Source organism: Anser brachyrhynchus (assembly GCF_964034855.1).
Source record: "Anser brachyrhynchus genome assembly, chromosome: 22".
NCBI lineage: Eukaryota > Metazoa > Chordata > Aves > Anseriformes > Anatidae > Anser > Anser brachyrhynchus.
This window is the reverse complement of record NC_137715.1, coordinates 2734253-2754023: the sequence shown is the minus strand read 5'-3', so window position 1 is coordinate 2754023 and position 19771 is coordinate 2734253. Positions and strand designations below refer to the sequence as shown.

Below are 19771 nucleotides of genomic sequence, written 5' to 3'. Positions count from 1 at the left end.
AGAGGTGGGGGGGGACGCGCCCGGCAACTCTCGCGAGACTCCCGGCAAAGCTCGCGAGACCTCTCGCGAGAACCACCCCGCTTCCCCAGCGGCCGTCCTCTAGCTGAGCTCCGCGAGGTTTCCGGGAGGGGAGGGGCGGGGAGGAGCGGGACGCGCGCGCGCTGCGTGCTCTCGCGAGAGCTTCGACGGGGAGCGGGGAATGAGGTCGGGGGGGGGGGTGGTAACGCCCCGCCCCTCTCCTGACGACAGGAGGCGGCGGCCAATCAGCGCTCGGCAGGTTGAACCGCGGGGGCGGGGCCTGCGCCCGGACGTCCCCCCGCCCCTCACGACGTAGGGGCGGGGGGGCGTCCGGGCGCAGGCCCCGCCAGCTCCGCTCGCCCTCCCCACGTCTCGCGAGATCTCGCGGCTCTCGCGAGACTCCGCGGCCCTCGCGAGAGGTGGCGCGGCCGGGGGATGGCGGCGGCGGCCGGCGCCGTGTGAGGCGGGCGCGGAGCGGCCCCGGGGGCCTCGGGGGCCTCCCCCCGGCCCTTCCTCAGGCGACACCGGCGCCGAGGCCCCTCCACGGGCCTCCCCTCCCCGCCCCCGCGACATGAAGGCGGCGCCGGGCGGCGCCGAGGGTGAGTAGTGCCGCCCAGCGACAGCGGGCCGCGACTCGGGGCGGGGGGGCGCTGAGGGGAGGCCGCGGCCTCGCCGGTGGGGCCCAGGGATGATGGGGGGGGGGTTACGGGGATGGGAGGGGTCCAACCGCCCCCCCTCAGCCCTCAGAGGGGTGACAGGGCCGGTGGCACCGGGCTGGGCCCGCTCCAGAGCCGTGCCCGCAGCTCCCGGGGCTGTTGGTGAGGGAAATGAGGAGAGAAACGGTCAGGAAGGGGCCAGGAATTCTCGTCAGGAAGTGGGCAGGCGCTGGGGCGGGTTGGGCAGGAGGTGGTGGCATCGCCGTCCGTTGAGGGGGGTTAAGGAAAGTCGGACGTGGTGCTGAGGGACGTGGTTAGTGGGTGACTGGCGACATTGGTGACGGGGTCGGGCCAGGTGCTCCTGGAGGTCTCTTCTAACCTTAATGGTTCTAGGACTCTATGAAATAAAGGCAGCAGGCTCAGCACGTCGCAGCTCAGCCTGTCCCCACGCTGCGAGGGGTCCGCTCTGTGAGCATGAAGCTATTGGGAAAAGGCAAGGATTTGCCAGGGGTTCCCAGCCACAGGGCAAGAGGCAGCGGATGCCCCGGTGGCACTGGCTGAACACCAAAGCACTTTGTCACCCTGCGGGTGACTGAGTCCCCGCTGGGTTGCCCTGAGCTCGTGGACTCTCCCCTGTCAGGAGAAGTTCAGAAGCCAGCTGGACGTGGTCCTGGGTCCCCGGCCACAAGTGGCCCTGCTGCAGCAGGGGTTGCTGCAGGTGGACCCAGGTGCCCTCGCCAACCTCAGCCAGCGTGTGCCCGTAACGTGGCTGGGAGGTGTGAAGTGTCTGAAAACGTTTAACAAGCGCTCAGTTATTTCGTACCCTTGGACTTGGTGGTGCCAGCGTCAACTCTGTGAACCGTGCGTGCATCGGTAACGAGAACAAAGCCTTTGAATTCCTCACCGAGGGCTTGCAGGGCTGTGCTGCGGCAGTTAACGTGTCACGGGCTTGTGTTTGCCTTGGAGCCAGTAGTGCCTGCGGCAGGGTTTATTTTGGCACTGATGTCTGCTGGTGTTTTTTTTTTTTTTTTTTGGCAAATGCAACTTAAGAAAAAACTCAGCACAAAGGGGGGGAAAAAGCTAAGTTATGGTAGTACCAAAGCCCACATTCTCTTGTGTAAGGCTTCTCTTGGCTGAGGCTTTCGGTGAGGGAAGGTCTGTGAAGGTCCTCGCTGTACAAGAAGGTGGAAGAGCGACCAGTGAGGGAGAACCCCGGGAATTAAGCGTAACATCTCTTCTTTACCTCTCTATTCCTTATCATGGGGAAGCTTCATCTTCAGGCCATGCTGTCGTAGCCCCAGACAGGCTGCCGGCGTATTCCTGTCGTGCCAGAACTTATCCCGATGGGGCTGGGTCATTCAGGGAGGGGCCATGCAGAAGAGGAGCCCTTCTCCAACAGGCCCTTAGGCCCTTTAGGGACCTCTAGGTTTTGATGGCTGGTGATATGTTCTTAACGCTTATTTAGCCTTAAAGCCTAGGTTGCAGGGGTTAAACAGTAATAAATATATATATATTTTTTGAAATCATGCGTAGCTTAAAGGTAGAAAGAGTTATTGTTACAACTGCCAGGCTGTGTTACTTGTAAAACCTGCAGATATTGTCTTGGTCTCTCTCCTGAGTTGTCCCCGTGGTTCGTCTTGCAGAAGCGGAGAAGCTGAACAAGATGAGCACCCTCTTAGAAAGACTTCACGCAAAGTACAACCAGAACAGGCCTTGGACAGAAACCATGAAGCTAGTCCGTCAAGTCATGGTGAGAAGGGCTGGGATCCGAGTAGGAGGGTGCTGGAGTTCCTTTGCTGTTCGTTCTGTTGTTGGATCTCTGCAAAGTGCTTTAGGTTTTGTTCAAGCCTTGGCTGCCTTTTGGGTGTCCTCACACCTGGCAGCGGGCAGGGAGGGGTGGGATACCCTTTACTCTTCCAGCTAGGTGAGGGTAGGGAGGAGCAGGAGGCAGGGCAGAGCTACCTCAAGGACTGCTGCGTTTATTGTGGTGGTAAAAGTTTGCCTCTCTGTTTCTGTCTCCTCGTGCACAACTCTCAGCTTATGCCTATTAAAAAGCTGTTGCAGCCTGTTGTTCCACAGGAGCACGTTGCTCAAAAAAAATCAATTCCAGGCCTGCGTTTGTTACCCGCTTCCAAAATAGGTGCTGTTCTCGTACAGGAATCAAAATGAGGATGTAATTTCGGGATGAAATCTAATCTGCCTTTAATTACCTGAATAAACCTCACTTGACTGAACAAGAGTTGCAGCGATTCCCTCTCACTGAGTGACACACAAAAAGAACATTTTTCTTCTTCCTGGCTTAGGAAAAACGAGTTGTGATGAACTCTGGGGGGCACCAACACCTGGTGAGCTGTTTGGAGACTTTGCAGAAGGCATTAAAAGGTTGGTACATTCTGTGCATGCGCTTCAGGAAATGCTTAACTGTGATATAGCGTGGAAATTCTCTGCGTCGCAGAAGCAAGGTCGTTGCTAGCACATCTCACTGTGCTCGTGGTGCTCACGTTTCCATAAGCATGCTTCTGTCTTATGACTCAGTATCAGCCAAGATCGCTTGTGTTATTTTTATTCTTATTGCCCGTACCCGAATTCCACTCGAGGAAGAAATCCGTTCTCCCTCTGTACTTCTGAGAATGTTTGTTTTTCTCTGTACAAATTGTTCTGTTTCAGTTTTGAGTGCAGGTAACGTTTAGAGGTGCACGTGTTAAGGTATGAGCAGACGTAGGAGTGAGCAAGGAGCTGGGGTTGTTTTAATGCCGATGTCTCATGCCAGGGAAGACGCTGAATCCTTTCAGTAAGCCTTGTTTTGTGCTTTCTCCATCCAGTGTCTTCTCTGCCTGCCATGACGGATCGCCTGGAGTCCATAGCCAGACAGAACGGGTACGTCCACTCCTTTGTTTTACGGCAAAGGCATTTCCTGTTTATCTGTACGCATCGTAATCTCACTGCTGGTTTGATTGTTTTTTGTGTGCATCTCATAGCAATTTTTGTTTTGTTTTGTATGTAAGCCTTGGATCTCACCTTAGTGCAAATGGCACTGAATGTTACATCACTTCAGACATGTTCTATGTGGAAGTCCAGTTAGATCCTACAGGGCTGCTGTGTGATGTCAAGGTGGCTCACCACGGAGAAAACCCTGTGGTACGTATTACTGAGAAAGACGAGCGTAATACCTTTTTGGTTTTGGAACTGTGGTTTCGCCTCCCTTTCGTTTGAGCAGAGAGAAAAATCACACTGAATGGCCTGCGAGACCTAGCATTGTGCCTTTGCTGCTCACTTGTTCTAACGGAGGGTCAGAGCCCCCGTGGAGTAGTTTGCGAGGAGCGTTTTACTCATGGTCTCTCTATTCCTTTGAGTAGCGTTCCAACTGGAAGAATGATTTGAAGAAGTTTTTGGTGTGTTTTTGAGGATTTTATTTCTGGAGGAAGGATAGGGAAACGAATCTTACAAAACTTAAATTTGTGAATGGAAACTACTAAGATTTGGAATGTTATGGTTGAGATCCTGAAAGAAAGTGGCTTTACTTCCCTCCTCCTCAGGTGTGAGAGTTTGAACTTGCCCTTTATGTTGGTGTAGCTGCTCTGCTGCAAACAGGCCGTTTTTATATCTCTATGTGAGATCGTAGGCTTTCAACCTACGGTGTCACAATTTTAAAAGCTTATTCCCAATCAGTTGTTTAAGAAGAAAGAACACTGCTTGTATTCGTTCCAAGGGGGGTTGACAAGCAGAACTAGAAACATAGCAACGTGTAGTTGTGAGCATTTTGTTGCTTCTCACCCAAAGATGATGCTCAAAAACTTCACCGTTGTAATATTTTACAGTTGCTGTGCTGCACAAAGGCTTAATCTGATGCGTTTGACATTGATGTTGCTGCATGTTCTTTCCTTTTCAGAGTTGTCCAGAATTGGTGCAGCATCTGAGGTGAGCAACAAGAATTGGTTGTTACGTTTTCGGGTTGGCTTCTCTTTGCAGTGTTGATGTGATGCTATTTCATGCCTGGAAACACAGAACATTTCAAAACTGTTCTTTCCCCGTAAAGTCTCTCCTCCTCAGGGGATTTTCTGGCTTTGGGTCAGATGTTTCTGATCCTGACTGCCATGCCTGGCATCTTGGGAGTCACAGCACAACATTCATCAGAATTGTTAAAGCTGGATCATTTCAAGAAGGCATCCTTTAGCTGTCATGTAGCAAAAGTCTATTCTAAAGTGACTTAATGTTTGTATTAATGTAACTTTTAAAAACGAAGCCTTATCTGCAACAAATTTGAACGCATGTTACTTTTTCTCCTTGCTTTCAGAGAGAAAAATTTTGATGAATTTTCTAAGCATCTAAGGGGACTTGTGAACCTGTATAAGTTGCCAGGAGACAAGTAAGTCTAGAATATGTATGATATTTATTTACGTCCGTGTATATACAATTAAACCTACAAGCTTTTAGCTTTGTGCTTAAATTTTCATTGTTCCTGTGATCCTGCTGACTTCATCACCATGGCTTGTGTGCGAACACAGTGGGCTGGAAGGATTTAATGCAGAGCGGTGGGAATGCAGATCGAAAAGTTAAAATTTCTAAATGCTCAATCTGATAGGAGGTACTGCAGCTTGTCAGCCATTGGTTTGTGAGTTGAGTTTCTTTGCGTGGTTCCTTTTAATTTTTCTTTTTTTCTTTTTTTTTCCCCAGCAAACTTAAAACTAAAATGTACTTGGCTCTACAGTCCTTGGAGCTGGATCTCTCAAAAATGGCAGGGATGTATTGGTAAGAACATCTCTATGGTTTGCTTTTTCTTTTTTTAATTAATTGCCGTATCACATTGACTGATTATAATAATGCCAAGTACTGTATATCCATGAAGTGTCACATCAATCCCTATAAATTGTGACTTTATTGCTAAAAAGCGCAGTGCTGAGGTTATAGAAGGACTATGCTAGCAGGAGAGTGATAAAGAGAGACAGAAAAACCGCTCAGAGCTTTCTGGAATTTACCATTGTCCTTTTTAACTACAGAATTCAACTGAAGGAAAGTCTGGAAGGCCAAAAAAAGTTCACGACTAGATGGATTAGTGGTAACAACTGTTTTACAGTCAGAAACGAAGAAACATCTGACCACCTTTTACTACTGTAGATTCAGGAGATAAACCGTTCATGCTGTAGGAATAAAAAGTAGCTTCTGCTTTGCCTATGACACTGTGAAGTTTAAAATAGCTACTTCTGTGACTGAGCAGTGTGTATATTGAGTTAAAATCTTAGGCTGCCATCAGGACATGAATTCTGGCTTCAGATATGGCTCTAGCTTGTTACAGACCTGTGATTGCCTCTCTTGCAGGCAAGCCACCAATGCAAATCCACTCGACAAGATTCTTCATGGCAGTGTTGGCTATCTCACCCCCAGGAGTGGAGGTATCTTTGATAAACGCTTAAAAAAGGAAAGAAAAAGTTGGTTTTGTTCAGGGTCCCCTTTATTAACGTTAGTTGGAAATTAACTGGTGGTAATAAAGAAAAACGCTAATCAAAGAGGGACAAGGTGGTTGAATATTTGTAAGTCGCACGTGATCCGGAAAGCCAGGCTTCCGTTACAAAGCTACGTCTGTGGCTGTGACAGCAGAGAACAGCTTTCAAGGTGCGCTAGGAGCTCTGGGCAGCGTGTGCTGTGTTACAGTGCAAACATCGTGGTTACAGGGGCTAGTAATGACGGGGTTAACCTGCGGCATCAGGATGCCTGCTCATAAGCCTCTCTCCCACAGGTCTCCTTATGAATCTCAAGTATTATGTCTCGCCCTATGATTTATTTGAAGACGGCACTGGAGCCCCCGTTATTCTGCATGAGAACAACGGTAGGTCGCCTTTGGAAGCTACTGTGGACCTACTGCTGCTTGAAGGAGAGAAGAAAGCAGAAGTCCAGGGGAGCAGTCTGGCTGCCCTCTGCTGTCACTCTGTAATACGAGGAAAGCAGAGGCTGCCTTACAGAGGACACGGGTTTAATTAGTACATGGGTAAATGCCGTCTGAGCTGACCATCTTCTTGAGCCTCATGGCTGTTCTGGAGTTTGAATTGGGCTGCTACCAGTGGTGGCAGTCTGCAGACAGAGCCTTTGTCCTTAGGATGAAATTCATTGTTAACATGAGAGTTATTTTATTGTTGGAATACTTGGGTATTCCCATCTGCTGTCTTACTGTAAGATTGTTTTTCATGCGTGTGCGTGGATATTTGTCTTTTGGTAAAATGACAGAACCCAGCAGCAGTTAAAACTGAGGCTGGTCTTGGAAAAGAAAAGGGTGAAATTATTACAAAGCAAAACAATAAATGGCTTTGAAAGAACATACTACAGACTGGCGAATGTATTTGAAATATGTTTTAGGAATTATGCCACTGATCAACCTCGTAAGAAAAATAGGTAGCACAATTAACTTGTTTGGCTGTAGTCCTTTTAGTGATAGCAGTGAATGCTGAGAACTCTGCTCTGTGGAGAAAGCAATTCATTTCCACCATACTGATATTTAGCTCATAAAGGCTGCGTTGTTTTTTCATCACCTTATGTTGTTCTCTCTTTTTTTCTTGCCTTCTCTTGCAGTTCCTCGATCTTTAGGAATGAATGTGTCAGTAACAGTTGAGGGAACCATGGCGATGTACAAACTTCCAATTGCACCGCTGATTATGGGCTCTCATCCAGTTGACAGCAAAGGGTAAGCAAAGGACCTATTGGCCAGGCCTTTCTCAGTGGCCTTGGTTAGACGCCAACTCAATATTTAGCCCTCTTTTGAAGTCAGAGTGGGGAGATGAGTGCGTGATGTCACAGCATTATATGAAGCTGAGAAATGGGTATTTCAGGCACGTGACATGCTTTTGAGGACTGTCTTTTAATTTTTAAGAAGGTATACCAGTCTGCTTGTATCTGAGCTAGCTGCAAATTGTACATCTGGCACACGCGATCATGCCCTGCATCTAAAAAGACCGTGTATTAACTTGATTTTCTAGAACTCCATCTTTCTCATCAATCACCAGTGCCAACAGTGTGGACTTACCAGCTTGTTTCTTCTTGAAATTCCCACGTCCCATTCCAGTGTCTCGAGCTTTCATTCAGAAACTTCAGAGCTGCACAGGTGAGTGGCAGATCTGTGAGACGGACACTCCCTAGGTGTTTTTTATCAAAAAACTGCTGCTATTTTTTAAAACACGCCATGAAAGTTGTTTATGGTTTTGTGCTGGTTTTGGTAAGAACCAGAGAGGTTTGTTTCAGGAGATAGTAACTCCTCTGGCCCACCATCACCTTCCAGCTCCCAGTGCTATCATTCTGTGCCATTTTGTTCCCTCAGGTATTCCACTGTTCGACACACCACCAACGTTTGTACCCTTGTATGAGTTGATCACGCAGTTTGAATTGTCTAAGGAGGCTGATCCTGTACCGTTAAACCACAATATGCGCTTCTATGCAGTAAGTACGTCATGACAACCAGGGCATTATACTTGTAGAGGAGCACTGGGGGGGCTTTCATCTGTTCTGGGTATTCTTCAAGGAGGATAAAGGAAATTGGTACAGCGTTTGTTCGCGGGGAAAGACTGTGCTATCCAGTCATTAGAATTCTGATACGGACATGACCGCAGTAATTAGGAAAATAAACTATTTTGTCTTAAACGTGGATTTGTCATAATACGCATTCCCACCGAATTATTTGTGTCTACATCTGACCTGTTCTCTGATCTGAAAGATGGATGCAAAGGCTGTTTGGTCACACTGGTGTGTAAGACGATGTGCGCGCACCCAGTGAGGTTGCAGGGGTTGTTTTCTTTCTCTTTAGCTAAAATTGTATACCAGAAAGCTTTATGTGGAGTGGGTGATGTAAATAAAGGTGAAATGACACAGGGCAAACCTTGAATAAATGACTTTAAATTTAGGCACGTGAGTTGGCTCTTCAGAAGGTCTGTTGGCTGTTCTTGGGTAGCAGGTAAGAACACTGAAGGTAGCTGCAGCAGTGTTCTAGAGGCTAGACCGGGCTTGTGGGAAGACATCAGGATCACCTGTGATGTTTGCAATTTTCATTGATTTTGTGTGCAAATAAATAAACATATAAGAAATGGAAAGTGACTTAGTAGTGAAAAATCCATTGCAGTAAAAGTGCAGCTGCAGTAATGACAGCAGAGGTATTGGAGAGGTCAGCATTGCCAGATTCTGTCCTTTCCTTTTTCTTTGGACTGTAATTTGTGGCTGAATCACTTGCATCACTTGGGAGAAATCCTACGTCTTAAATTAGTCAGTGACAGATCTCCTATTAACTTCAGAGGATTTCTCTTTCCTGAGAAGGGGATGCCGTGCCACACGAAGCTGTTGCAGTGGGGGACAGGTAATGCTGTTTGGCAATACTGCTTCTGAGGAGCCAAAGTCCTGTCTTGCTTGTTCGGGTCTGCTTGTCATTTAATGGAAGGAAGATGTCTTCATTGTCATTTTCAGCCAGAAAGGTGGCTTGGCATCATTTAGGTCTGGAGCCTGCTCTTTCCTCCTTAGATGTCTGTTATCGCCTTGTACCCAGCGCTGGCTGGAGTAAAGCAGAAATTGTTTGTCAGGCTCTTCCAGGACAGCAGCACTGTTACTTTCTGAACAAGGATGCTCCTCTCCCAGATGGAAGAAGCCTCCAAGGAACACTGATCAGTAAAATCGCCTTCCAGCACCCTGGACGGGTTCCTCTCATCCTTAATTTGATCAGACATCAGGTGGCATACAACACACTAATCGGCAGCTGCGTCAAGCGAACAGTTTTAAAAGAAGGTGGGTACGACATCAAGCGGAATATAATGTGGGGATAATAAGGAGCTGTGGGTGATTTTCCCAGGTGTAGGAATTAGCAGTAAGGCCCATGCTGCTTCCCTTTTTCTTTTTTCTTCTATATGGGTGTATTGAGCTGGCGCCTCTGGTTCATCTCCTGTGTTCCCTAATGTAATAGTTCCCATGTCTTTCAGATTCTCCTGGGATCCTGCAGTTTGAAGTTTGTCCTCTCTCTGACTCCTGTTTCAGTGTATCCTTTCAGCACCCTGTGAATGACTCCCTAGTGTGTGGTAAGTGGACTCGCTAAAAGCATGATGTATTTAGAGGCAGGCCAGCAGGGTTTTCTTCCACTGTAACCAGAATTTTTATCTCTTCTAAATGCCTTCTCTCTTTCAGTGGTAATGGATGTGCAAGACTCCACTCATGTGAACTGTAAGCTGTACAAAGGGCTATCTGATGCTCTTATCTGTACGGATGATTTCATTGCCAAAGTTGTTCAAAGGTAAGCTGGATGTTTTTGTTCCGACATTCCGTGTTGCTTACAGTGATGTTTGTAAGCCAATATGCAGGAGCTTGCAAGTACAATTAATTGCACATGCCTTTGATAGCATCCTACCAAGTTTTTTATATTGCAGAAAATTCAGCTTTCAGGAGGAGAACTGACAATGCAAAAACAGGCCCCAAAAGTAACCCAGAAGCAGCTAAAATTAGTGGTAGAATAGCGAAAATTTAATTGCTTTCCCATGTTCCCAGGATTTCTGTGTAATGATCAGGATAAGTGATTTATATCCAGAGTGTTTTCCATAAGAGTAAGTGTCATTATCCCGGTTTCATCACCGGGATGAGCCGAGGTGCAGGCAGACTGCGTGGCACGTCTGTGGTTACTCAGCCGACCGGCGCCGGAGCCAGAGAGGTGGCTCAGACCTGAGTCAGTCTGGTGCCGTGCCTGTAGGACCAGGCTCTCAGGTTCACTCCTTTCTGTTTTATGAGCTGTAACAGACAGGAGATATTTCACGTTTAAGAACGTATCGGTGAGTACCGTGGCTTTAGTAATGGCATGCCTCTGTTCAGGGCACTCCAAATCGTGAGGATGAACTCTGTTGTATTTCTCCTAGTCGTTTTTGGAGCCATTCTGTCTGTGAGTGAGTTTTACCTGCGGTTGTTTGGAGGAGAGGCAAACCTGGTGTCCTACTGAAAATTCCATTCCAAACATTGAACCCTAGCTACTTATTTTTGGGTGTGTGTCCGAGGTGCCTGCCTGTTTATGCTTTCTCCTCTAGTTGGTTGCTTTCAAAGTCTTGAAAATGTGAAAGAGCTCCCCTGCAGGTTGTCATTTACCCAGGTCTTTTATCAAGGTTACTCCACCCCAGCCACCATGGAGGCATGCAGAACGCAGCAGAATGTTAACAGTGCACAGCATAGACCTCTTGAGTGAGAATAGCTGTTTTTATTTCAGAACATTATAGGGTAGTTGACCTTGAGGAGAATGTGACAGTATCATTGATTTTTACAGGACTGCAGGAAGTGTAAGGCTTGCCAAGCTTAGACAAAGGTGTTCCCTAGCAGAATCAGAGTAACAACCCAGGCTGCATCCTGTGCTTTAACTACAAGATTATCATCTGTCAGCTATTAATTATTAGAGTTAGTTGACTGATTAATTATCCCTGCATTTGTGATTGCAAGACACAGTTGTCTCATGGCTGGATAAGCACGGTGGGGTAAGTATGAATACAAACAGAGCAGCAAGGCACTTACAGTGCCTGGACCTGTTGCTCTCTTGTGCCCACGAGTCTCACTGCTTGCTTTGATGAAGGGTTTAAAACTGCTTTGGTGAGCGTCGCTGTAGGGCAGCAAGATGCCTGCTAAACCCTTTGCCTTGTGTCTTGCAGATGTATGTCCATTCCCGTGACCATGCGAGCAATTCGCAGAAAAGCAGAAACGATTCAAGCAGACACACCAGCCTTGTCCCTCATTGCAGAAACAGTAGAAGATATGGTGAAGAAAAATCTTCCCCCAGCCAGCAGCCCAGGGTATGGCATGACCACAGGCAGCAACCCAATGAGTGGTACCACTACCCCAACAAACACTTTTCCTGGGGGGCCCATCACTACTTTGTTTAACATGAGCATAAGCATGAAAGAGAGGCATGACTCGGTGGGCCATGGGGAGGACTTCAGCAAAGTGTCTCAGAACCCTATTCTCACTAGTTTGTTGCAGATCACAGGGAATGTGGGGTCTACCATTGGCTCAAGTCCAACCCCTCCCCATCACACACCACCACCAGTATCCTCACCAGCAAGCAACACCAAGAACCACCCCATGCTCATGAACCTTCTTAAAGAGAATCCCCCTCAGGATTTCTCCACTCTGTATGGGAGCAGCCCTCTCGAAAGGCAGAACTCTTCCTCTGGCTCTCCCAGAATGGAAATGGGCCCTGGGGGGAATAAGCAAAAGAAAAAAAAATCCCGCATGCCAGCCGACAAGCCCAAGCATCAGACTGAGGATGATTTCCAGAGGGAGCTCTTCTCAATGGATGTTGACTCCCAGAATCCCATTTTTGATGTCAACATGACTGCAGATACCCTGGACACCCCTCACATTACTCCAGCACCCAGCCAATGCAGCACTCCTCCTACTACATACCCGCAGCCTATACCTCACTCGCAGCCCAGTATTCAGAGAATGGTTCGACTCTCTAGTTCGGACAGCATTGGAGCCGATGTTACTGATATCCTTTCGGATATAGCAGAGGAGGCTTCCAAGCTACCCACCACTAATGAGGACTGCCCGCCCATTGGTACTCCAGTGAGAGACTCTTCTAGTTCAGGACATTCACAAAGTGCCCTCTTTGACCCCGATGTTTTTCAGACGAACAATAGCGAGAACCCGTACACAGACCCAGCAGACCTGATAGCAGATGCTGCTGTGAGCCCCAACAGCGATTCTTCAAACCATTTTTTTCCAGACGGGGTAGATTTCAATCCTGACTTGCTGAACAGTCAGAGCCAAAGCGGCTTTGGGGAGGAGTACTTTGATGAGAGTAGTCAGAGTGGAGACACGGATGATTTCAAGGGCTATGCATCCCAGGCTCTAAGTACTTTGGGGGTACAAGTATTAGGGGGCGATGGGGGGGAAAATAAATTTAAGGGAAGCAATCAGTCCGATACAGTAGATTTTAGTATTATTGCAGCTGCAAGCAAAGCGCTGGGGTCCTCTGACATCATGGAGCACCACAGTGGGGGTCAGAGCCCCTTACTGAATACAGGGGATTTAGGAAAAGAAAAGTCTCAGAAACGGGTAAAGGAAGGCAATGGTTCTGGAGGTAACCTGGCAGGTCCTGGAATAGATGGGAAGCCGGGGAAGCGCAGCCGGACGCCATCCAGTGACGGCAAAAGCAAAGAGAAACTCCCGAAGCGGAAGAAGCAGGAGACAGACGGGAAATCTCCATCTCACAGTTCATCGAACAGGCCTTTCACGCCACCAGCGAGCACTGGTGGGTCCAAGTCTCCTGGCAGTTCAGGCAGATCTCAGACTCCTCCCGGTGTGGCTACTCCTCCTATTCCAAAAATCACCATTCAGATCCCAAAAGGAACAGTGACTGTGGGCAAACCATCTTCTCACGGCCAGTATAGCAGTAGTGGCTCTGTCACCTCCTCCAGCAGCAAAAGCCATCATAGCCATTCTTCCTCCTCCTCCTCTTCCTCCTCCTCGTCAACCTCAGGCAAAATGAAAAGCAGCAAATCAGAAGGGTCTTCGGGCTCAAAGATGAGCAGCAGCCTCTACTCAAGCCAAGGTGGCTCAAGTTCAGGTCAGTCCAAAAGCTCGGCTCAGTCGGTGGGGAAGCCTGGATCCTCCCCCATCACCAAGCATGGCCTCAGCAGCGGGTCTGGAAGTACCAAGATGAAACCTCAAGGAAAGCCATCGTCGCTTATGAACCCTTCCATGAGTAAACCAAACATCTCGCCATCTCATTCTAGACCTTCAGGAGGTTCTGACAAGCTTGCTTCTCCCATGAAGCCTGTTCCAGGTACTCCCCCGTCATCGAAGGCAAAGTCACCTATCAGTTCAGGTTCTGGAGGCTCTCATATGTCTGGGACTGGATCGAGCTCGAGTATGAAATCGTCTTCAGGAATGGGATCCTCTGGGTCCATGTCACAAAAGCCGCCTCCTTCATCGAATTCTTCCACGGCATCTTCATCTTCCTTTTCATCTAGCGGGTCTTCCATGTCTTCATCTCAAAACCAGCATGGAAGTTCCAAAGGCAAGTCTCCCAGCAGAAACAAGAAGCCATCTCTGACTGCAGTCATAGACAAACTTAAACACGGGGTTGTCACTAGCGGGCCTGGTGGAGATGACCCGATGGATGGACAAATGGGGCCAAGTTCCAATTCCTCAAGCCATACTATGTCCTCCAAACACAATATGTCTGGGGGGGAGTTCCAGGGCAAACGCGAGAAGAGTGACAAAGAGAAATCTAAAGTCTCTGTTTCCGGAGGATCTGTTGACTCTTCCAAGAAGAATTCAGATTCCAAAAACGTCGGAAGCACTGGAGTGGCCAAAATTATCATCAGCAAGCATGATGGTGGTTCCCCTAGTATTAAAGCCAAAGTAACTTTGCAGAAACCTGGGGAAGGAGGTGGGGATAGCTTAAGGCCTCAGATGGCTTCTTCCAAAAGCTACGGATCCCCTCTAATCAGTGGGTCTACTCCAAAGCACGAACGCTGCTCTCCCAGCCACAGTAAGTCACCAGCATACACTCCCCAAAACATAGACAGCGAGAGCGAGTCGGGCTCTTCCATAGCAGAGAAATCCTATCAGAACAGCCCCAGCTCTGACGATGGCATTAGGCCACTGCCCGAATATAGCTCAGAAAAACACAAGAAGCACAAAAAAGAGAAGAAAAAGGTGAAAGACAAAGACCGGGACAGAGACCGGGATCGGGACAAAGAAAGAGACAAGAAGAAATCTCACAGCATCAAGCCGGAGAGCTGGTCTAAATCCCCGATTTCCGCTGACCAGTCTCTCTCCATGGCCAGCAGCGCTATGCTCTCGGCCGAGCGACCGTCCCGGGCTAGCCCCGAGTTTTTGATCGGGGAAGAAGATGATGATCTCATGGATGTTGCTCTAATTGGCAATTAATTTTCGTAGTATCTTTGAAAGATACTAAGTACGCAGGACCTGCGGGTTCTAGAGATGGAAAGAAAGGAACCATCCGTTGCAAACCTGCCACGCTGACGTCAATGAGGTGTTTTAAGAGAAAAAAAAAGTATTTCCAAGGATCTCCAAAGTTCACACAGAACGTGTGAGTGCCAGCAGCTCATTCTGCAAGCCAGGTTCCTGACTGTGGCCTTCATCCTACGGACACTTACACTCGTTCTTAATTTATAAGTATTAATAGGCCCATTAGAGGTAATGGGTGTAAAGCTAAGTGTGCGTGTAAGCGTGGGAGCAGACCTCCAACTGGTGCAAACAAACATAGGCTATTCTGGGAGAATCTGAGTTCCTCTGCCCCTCTTCCCCCTCAGACAGAGTTGGTTTTGCTTTTAGGAAGTTTTAAGCTAATTATTTTAAGGCATGTTTTAGGGCTGGGTTTTACTCTCTTAAAAAGGGTGGTTGGAGGAAAGAGGAAAAAAAAAAGTGCTTTTTAGTTATTTTTATTTTTGTGGCATTTCTTCATTCGTTGCCTGATTGAGAGCAGTGCTGAGGAACTTTGTCTTCCTCTGACATGTGCTGCGGAGTCAGACACTGTGAGGGATGTTGGCGTTTTATTCCAGGTCGAAGTGATGAAGGAATGCTGTCGAATTTTTTACTTCCCTTTCATTTTAGCTATTTATTTATGTCCGTATCTGAGTGCATTACGCTGCTTGTTTTCATGCGATCTCCATTTTAATTGTACGATGGAGTCCAAAGGGACTTGAGAATTTGGGTAGAGCCTGTGGATTTGGAAAGCTCTGCACACGTGCAGCCACTGTAGCTTTGGTGAAGCTGGTAAAATTCTGGCGTGCATTGGAGCACACCTAAATTGAAAAGGAACTCCACTGTCTTAATCTGAGCGCTGCTTCCTTGTAAACCAAGCAAACAACGTCCCCGGGACCCCTGATGCTGCATTTGTAAAGAGAGAGACTGTAAGCCGCGCACGAGCCTCAGTCCTGCAGACTTTAGAGCTGTGCTAAGTCTATCCACAGCGAATGCTCCGTTACTGTCGCTAGAACAGCTCGTGTGCGTTCATGGTTAAAAACGGGCCTTGTTTTCTCAAGCTGTTTCTGTTGCCGAAGCGCTTAAGGTTTCTTTCTTTTTTTCTTTTTTTCTTTTAACTTGCAGCACACTTCTCAAATAGTAATTCTGGTAATGCACACAAGCATTCCCTTCTCTCTCTGGGAGGTGTTAGCCTAGCACTGTGAGTCAGTCACTTCCTCGTGTTAGCACTTACACTGCTGGAAAAGCAGACCCTAACTGGTTCGTCTGGATAACAATTGCAGCAGAAGCAGTGGTTTCCTTAAGTGATGGATTTTCCCCTTTTGGCTGGAATTAAGAGCGTGACTCAGGCATCCTGTGTGGTCTTATCTTGTGGTCCCTGAAAGGAAAAGAGACTCAGGAGCGTGTTTTATTTTTAAAAGCAGTTAAATGTGATTTGCTGAAGAAGAAAAGTGGGAAATCGCGAGTTCTCCATTCGAATTTTGTACTGGCAGAGTCCTGCTCCCAGTGGATTTTGTCATTGACTCCTGGAGGCCAGGATTTCACCTGGGGGAAGGAGATTAGACTTCGCATTTGGGGATGCAGCCTGAAAACATGTCAAGGATTTAAGTTTCTTTTAAACACACAGATTTCCAGTCCTGCTCACAGTCTGACCCCAGTGATATTCCAGGCAAGCAGTTTCTTTTCTGGCTCGTTCAAAGCCATAGCAAGGTAGATGTCTTTTCAGTAGGGTGGCAACTAATCAGTTAATTGTAGGGGGTTTTCACCACTTCCTCCTGCCTTCAGCTTCATTCCCAGGCTCCTGTAGGGTGCAGGAGCCCTGAATTTCCTAAAGCCACCCTGAACTCCAGAGAGCTGCCCTTCCTTGTATTTTCCAACAGTCATCCTTTGCTCCTTGTGGTCTGCGTACTGTAGCTTCCCCCTCCCCAGTGCTCCCACCTTCACGTGCTGAGATGATAGAAAAGTAGTGAATAAAGCCTAAACCCGGAGCAAATGACGTTATCTTACGCAGCATCAGAATCGGATGACTGCGGGGTGCCTCTGAAGAGGATGTAAGGAATACAGCACCAGATGGCTTTGTCTTGAGACCCTGCTACAGCGGCTGCACCGGGGAAGTAATACCTGCTCAGGCTCCAGCAGGTTGTCAGCTGTTTTCATTCTGCCCCTCTCATTTTGTAAGTTACTTTATTTTTTTTTTTTTTAAAAGTCTGATCTTTTTAAAAAAGTTTGATCTGTTCAGGGCTGGGTGAAGGTACAAACCGCCTTCAAGAGAAGCCCTCTTAAAAGTCGAATCAGGGCTGGGGATTTCACGGAGCAGTGTGCTGGACTTGTCGCTGATCGGAGTAATGTTTTACCAATGCGAAAACGCAGTCAAAGTTAAAAGGAAATACTGTTCAGCTTCAGCATTGACACAGAACTGCGGTTGGAACGGAACAGCTGAACACGTTTCCTTCTCTGCTTGCCCAAGACCAAAGTTCAATACTCTCCATTTCTCCTGCGAAAGGTGGGCGTCGCGGACACCCGCAGAAGTACAGGGAACAAAGTCTCCTCCTCTCTCAGCCTCCGCGACACCGAGCGCTGCAAGAGAAACGGGGGCCTGAACTGCGGTCGTAGCAGGCTGAAAGCTTTTGGATCCGTTTTGATGCACTGTACCCTTCCCCTTTGTACACCCTCCGTTTTGTATCGCGTGAGAGAGAGAGAGAGACCAGAGCCAGGCGCCAGCTGCATGATGCTTCTACCGCGTTGAGAGATGAGGTGCACCCCTCCCTACACAGACACTTTGTGTGTAAACGCTTGGTCTCTTACAAATGTTTTATTTTTAAAATATTTTTGCTTATTCTCGACGATATTTTACATCTTTCAGTATTGGAAAGATAAAACGTGTAAACAAAATAAAAGCCAAACCTTTTAATCTCAGCTGCAGAAGCGTCACAGGGGCGTTAAAAGCCGTTTTTTCCTGCGGGGGCGGCCCTGGGAATGGCGCCGAGCTCCTTTCTCAGCCTCCTTTGCTCGTGGGGCTCCGGCCGGGTCCCCCCCCCGATCGCTCCCCTCGCCCCCAGCGGCCTCGGCTCGGGGCGCGCCGCGGCGGCCACGCGGGATTTTCCCGCGGTAATGACGTCACCGCGGCGCGCCGCCAGCCGGGGCCCTGATTGGCTGGAGCTGCCTCCCCCTCCCAGCACACCCGGAAGGGAGTGGCGGGGCGGGGCCGCTCCCCCCCTCGGAGCCCCCCCCGCGGCCCCCTCGGGGCGGCCCCGGGTTGGGGGGGGGAGGGGGCGCCCCGTGGGCCCCCCCCGGTACCGGGGAAGGGGAGGGGGGGGGGGCCGCAGCCCCCCGGAAGTACCGGGAGGAGGGGGGGGGTGCGGAGGCCGGCGGCGGCGCGATGGGCGCGGCGGCCTGCGGGGTAGGTGGGCGCGGGGGGGGGGGGGGGGGGCGGTGCGCGGAGGGAGGGAGGCGGGGAGGGGGGGGGCGCGGACCGCTCCCCTCCCCCCTCCCGTTCTCGTCCCGGGGCGTCCCCGCCGCAGCGCCCCCCCCCCCCGCCGCGCCGCGCCGACCAATGAGCGGGCGCGTTGCTGGCAGGTGCCGTGTTTTTGTTTTGGGTCGAAGTTGAGGCCGGAGGAGGCGCCGCGGCGGCGGCGGGCGGAGGCCGCGAGCCACCGGCACCCCCGGGACCCCCCCATCCCGCGGGACATTCCCCCCACCCCCCCCCCCCGGCACCACCCCTCCCTCCCAGCCCCCGGCCCCGCCATGCGGCGGGAGATGAACGGGGTCACCCGGAGCCGCTTCGAGGTGAGGCCGCGGGGAGGGGGGGGGCGCGGGGGGGTTGGGGGGAGGGGGGGCGGTGTCCTGCGGCCCCCCCCCCCCCCGCGCCCATCGGTCACCGGGAGGGGGAGGGGGCTGCGGGGGAGGTGGGGGGGAGAGACCGGGGAGGGGAAGGAGAAGGAGGAGGGGGGGAGGACGGAGAGGGGAAGGGTTTTTGGGGGGGGTTGGATTTTGGGGGGGGTTGTGGGGGGGGGGGGTAATTTTTTCGTCCCCGGCCCCTGAGCAGTGCGGGGGGGGGGCGCCTGCGAGCCCCGGGCCCTGTGCGGCCTCCGGGCCCTTTGTCCGCGGCCAGGCCGGGCTCGGCCCCCCCCTGCCCCCCCCGGGGGCCGCCCCGGGCTTCTGAGGGATCGGGAGGGGGGTGCGAGGGGGGGGGGATTTATGGGTTCGTGGTTGGGGGGCGGCGGCTTTTGTGTCTCGGGGGGTTTCTGTGCTCCCCCCTCTTGTGGTCACGGGCGGGCAGCTGGGAAGCAGCGCTCCGGTACCGGCTGGGGGTGTGAATTGAGCCTGCCCCCCCCCCCCCATACCCCCCCCCCACCCCCCCCCCGGGACCCCCTCGTGGGCTTTGTTGGGTTTTTGCTTCGTTTTTGCTTCGTTTTGGCTTCGCCACGTTTGGGTCTGGAGAGCCGAGCGCGGGGCTGCGCCCCCGCAACCGGGTTTTGTTTTTCGGAGGGGACGCGGCCGAAGTTCGGCCGGGCCCTTCCGTCCCTGCCCTGGCAGCGGGAGCTTCTGCGCCCGGGAGCCGTGGTGCATCGGGACGGCTGCGGGGGGGACCGGGAGCGGTGGTCGGGGGGGGGGGGGGTCCTCGGGTGGCTTCGGCTCGGGGCGGAGGCCGGTGGGGAGGCTCTGCCCCGGGAGGCTCAGCCTCCAGGCCCCGGTAACGCGCAGCTCGCCGGGGGGAGGCCGGTTGGCACCCCCAGGACGGGGCGCGTGGGCCTCCGGTGAGCTGCGGGAGCGGGGTCCTGAGCTGCTGCTGCTGGGCTCCGAAATCGGCTCCCGAGTGGCTTTGGTAACGATTTGGCCTTACCGTAGTGATAAAATACGGTGAGGGGGTAGGGGCTGGGCTTCTGGACGGCGGCGTGGTGGGGGGGGGTTTCTGGCGTGCGGGCGGCCAGCCCTCCCCGGGGCAGACGGGAGGCTGAGCCCCCCTCCTGCCCAAACGGGAGCCTGTCCCAGATGAGTCCCCGCAGAGGAGGAGCGGCCGCCACAGGGAGCACGGCCCCGCACCGCAGCGAAGCAAACAAAAGAGGAGAGCGTCGCCCGGCCCGGCTCCTGGCTCCCGGTGGTGGTGGCGCTTTGATCGGAGCGGGGCCGGGCACGGCGGGGCTCTGCCTCGT

General features: G+C 51.0%; 2 protein-coding genes across 5 annotated transcripts in view; both read left to right on the top strand.

The window, feature by feature from the left end:
• The first annotated feature begins 351 nt into the window (after positions 1-351).
• MED1 (mediator complex subunit 1) lies at positions 352-17534 on the top strand. 2 transcript variants are annotated; one of them, XM_080565177.1, is made up of 18 exons: positions 352-617; positions 2318-2424; positions 2978-3056; positions 3497-3551; positions 3680-3812; positions 4564-4592; positions 4969-5040; positions 5349-5423; positions 5991-6064; positions 6409-6498; positions 7236-7347; positions 7640-7764; positions 7978-8096; positions 9224-9425; positions 9617-9712; positions 9819-9924; positions 11312-11452; positions 11630-17534. In XM_080565177.1, the coding sequence occupies exons 1-18, from the start codon at positions 590-592 to the stop codon at positions 14559-14561; spliced, it is 4575 nt and encodes a 1524-aa protein (XP_080421303.1). In that variant the 5' UTR covers positions 352-589; the 3' UTR covers positions 14562-17534. The 2 variants fall into 2 exon arrangements, with proteins under 2 accessions (XP_080421303.1, XP_080421302.1); XM_080565176.1 differs by having other exon boundaries at positions 11312-17534.
• Positions 17535-17896: 362 nt separating this feature from the next.
• The window catches only part of FBXL20 (F-box and leucine rich repeat protein 20), a 37107-nt gene continuing 35232 nt past the window's right edge, over positions 17897-19771 (top strand). Inside the window, exon 1 of one of the 3 annotated variants that reach the window (XM_080565180.1) lies at positions 17897-18018. In XM_080565180.1, coding sequence (XP_080421306.1) covers positions 17998-18018 — 21 coding nt within the window. In that variant the 5' untranslated portion in view covers positions 17897-17997. Of the gene's footprint in view, positions 18019-18122; positions 18405-19771 lie in introns of those variants that run through there. The other 2 variants (XM_080565179.1, XM_080565178.1) reach the window with 2 other exon arrangements.

Bases quoted from the DNA above. Each gene is read 5' to 3' on its own strand.
- MED1 (XM_080565176.1), top strand. From the start codon at position 590: ATGAAGGCGGCGCCGGGCGGCGCCGAGG. The intron at 4,593-4,968 runs GTGAGCAACAAG...CCTTGCTTTCAG, and splicing joins GAATTGGTGCAGCATCTGAG to AGAGAAAAATTTTGATGAAT. The intron at 7,348-7,639 runs GTAAGCAAAGGA...TTGATTTTCTAG, and splicing joins CATCCAGTTGACAGCAAAGG to AACTCCATCTTTCTCATCAA.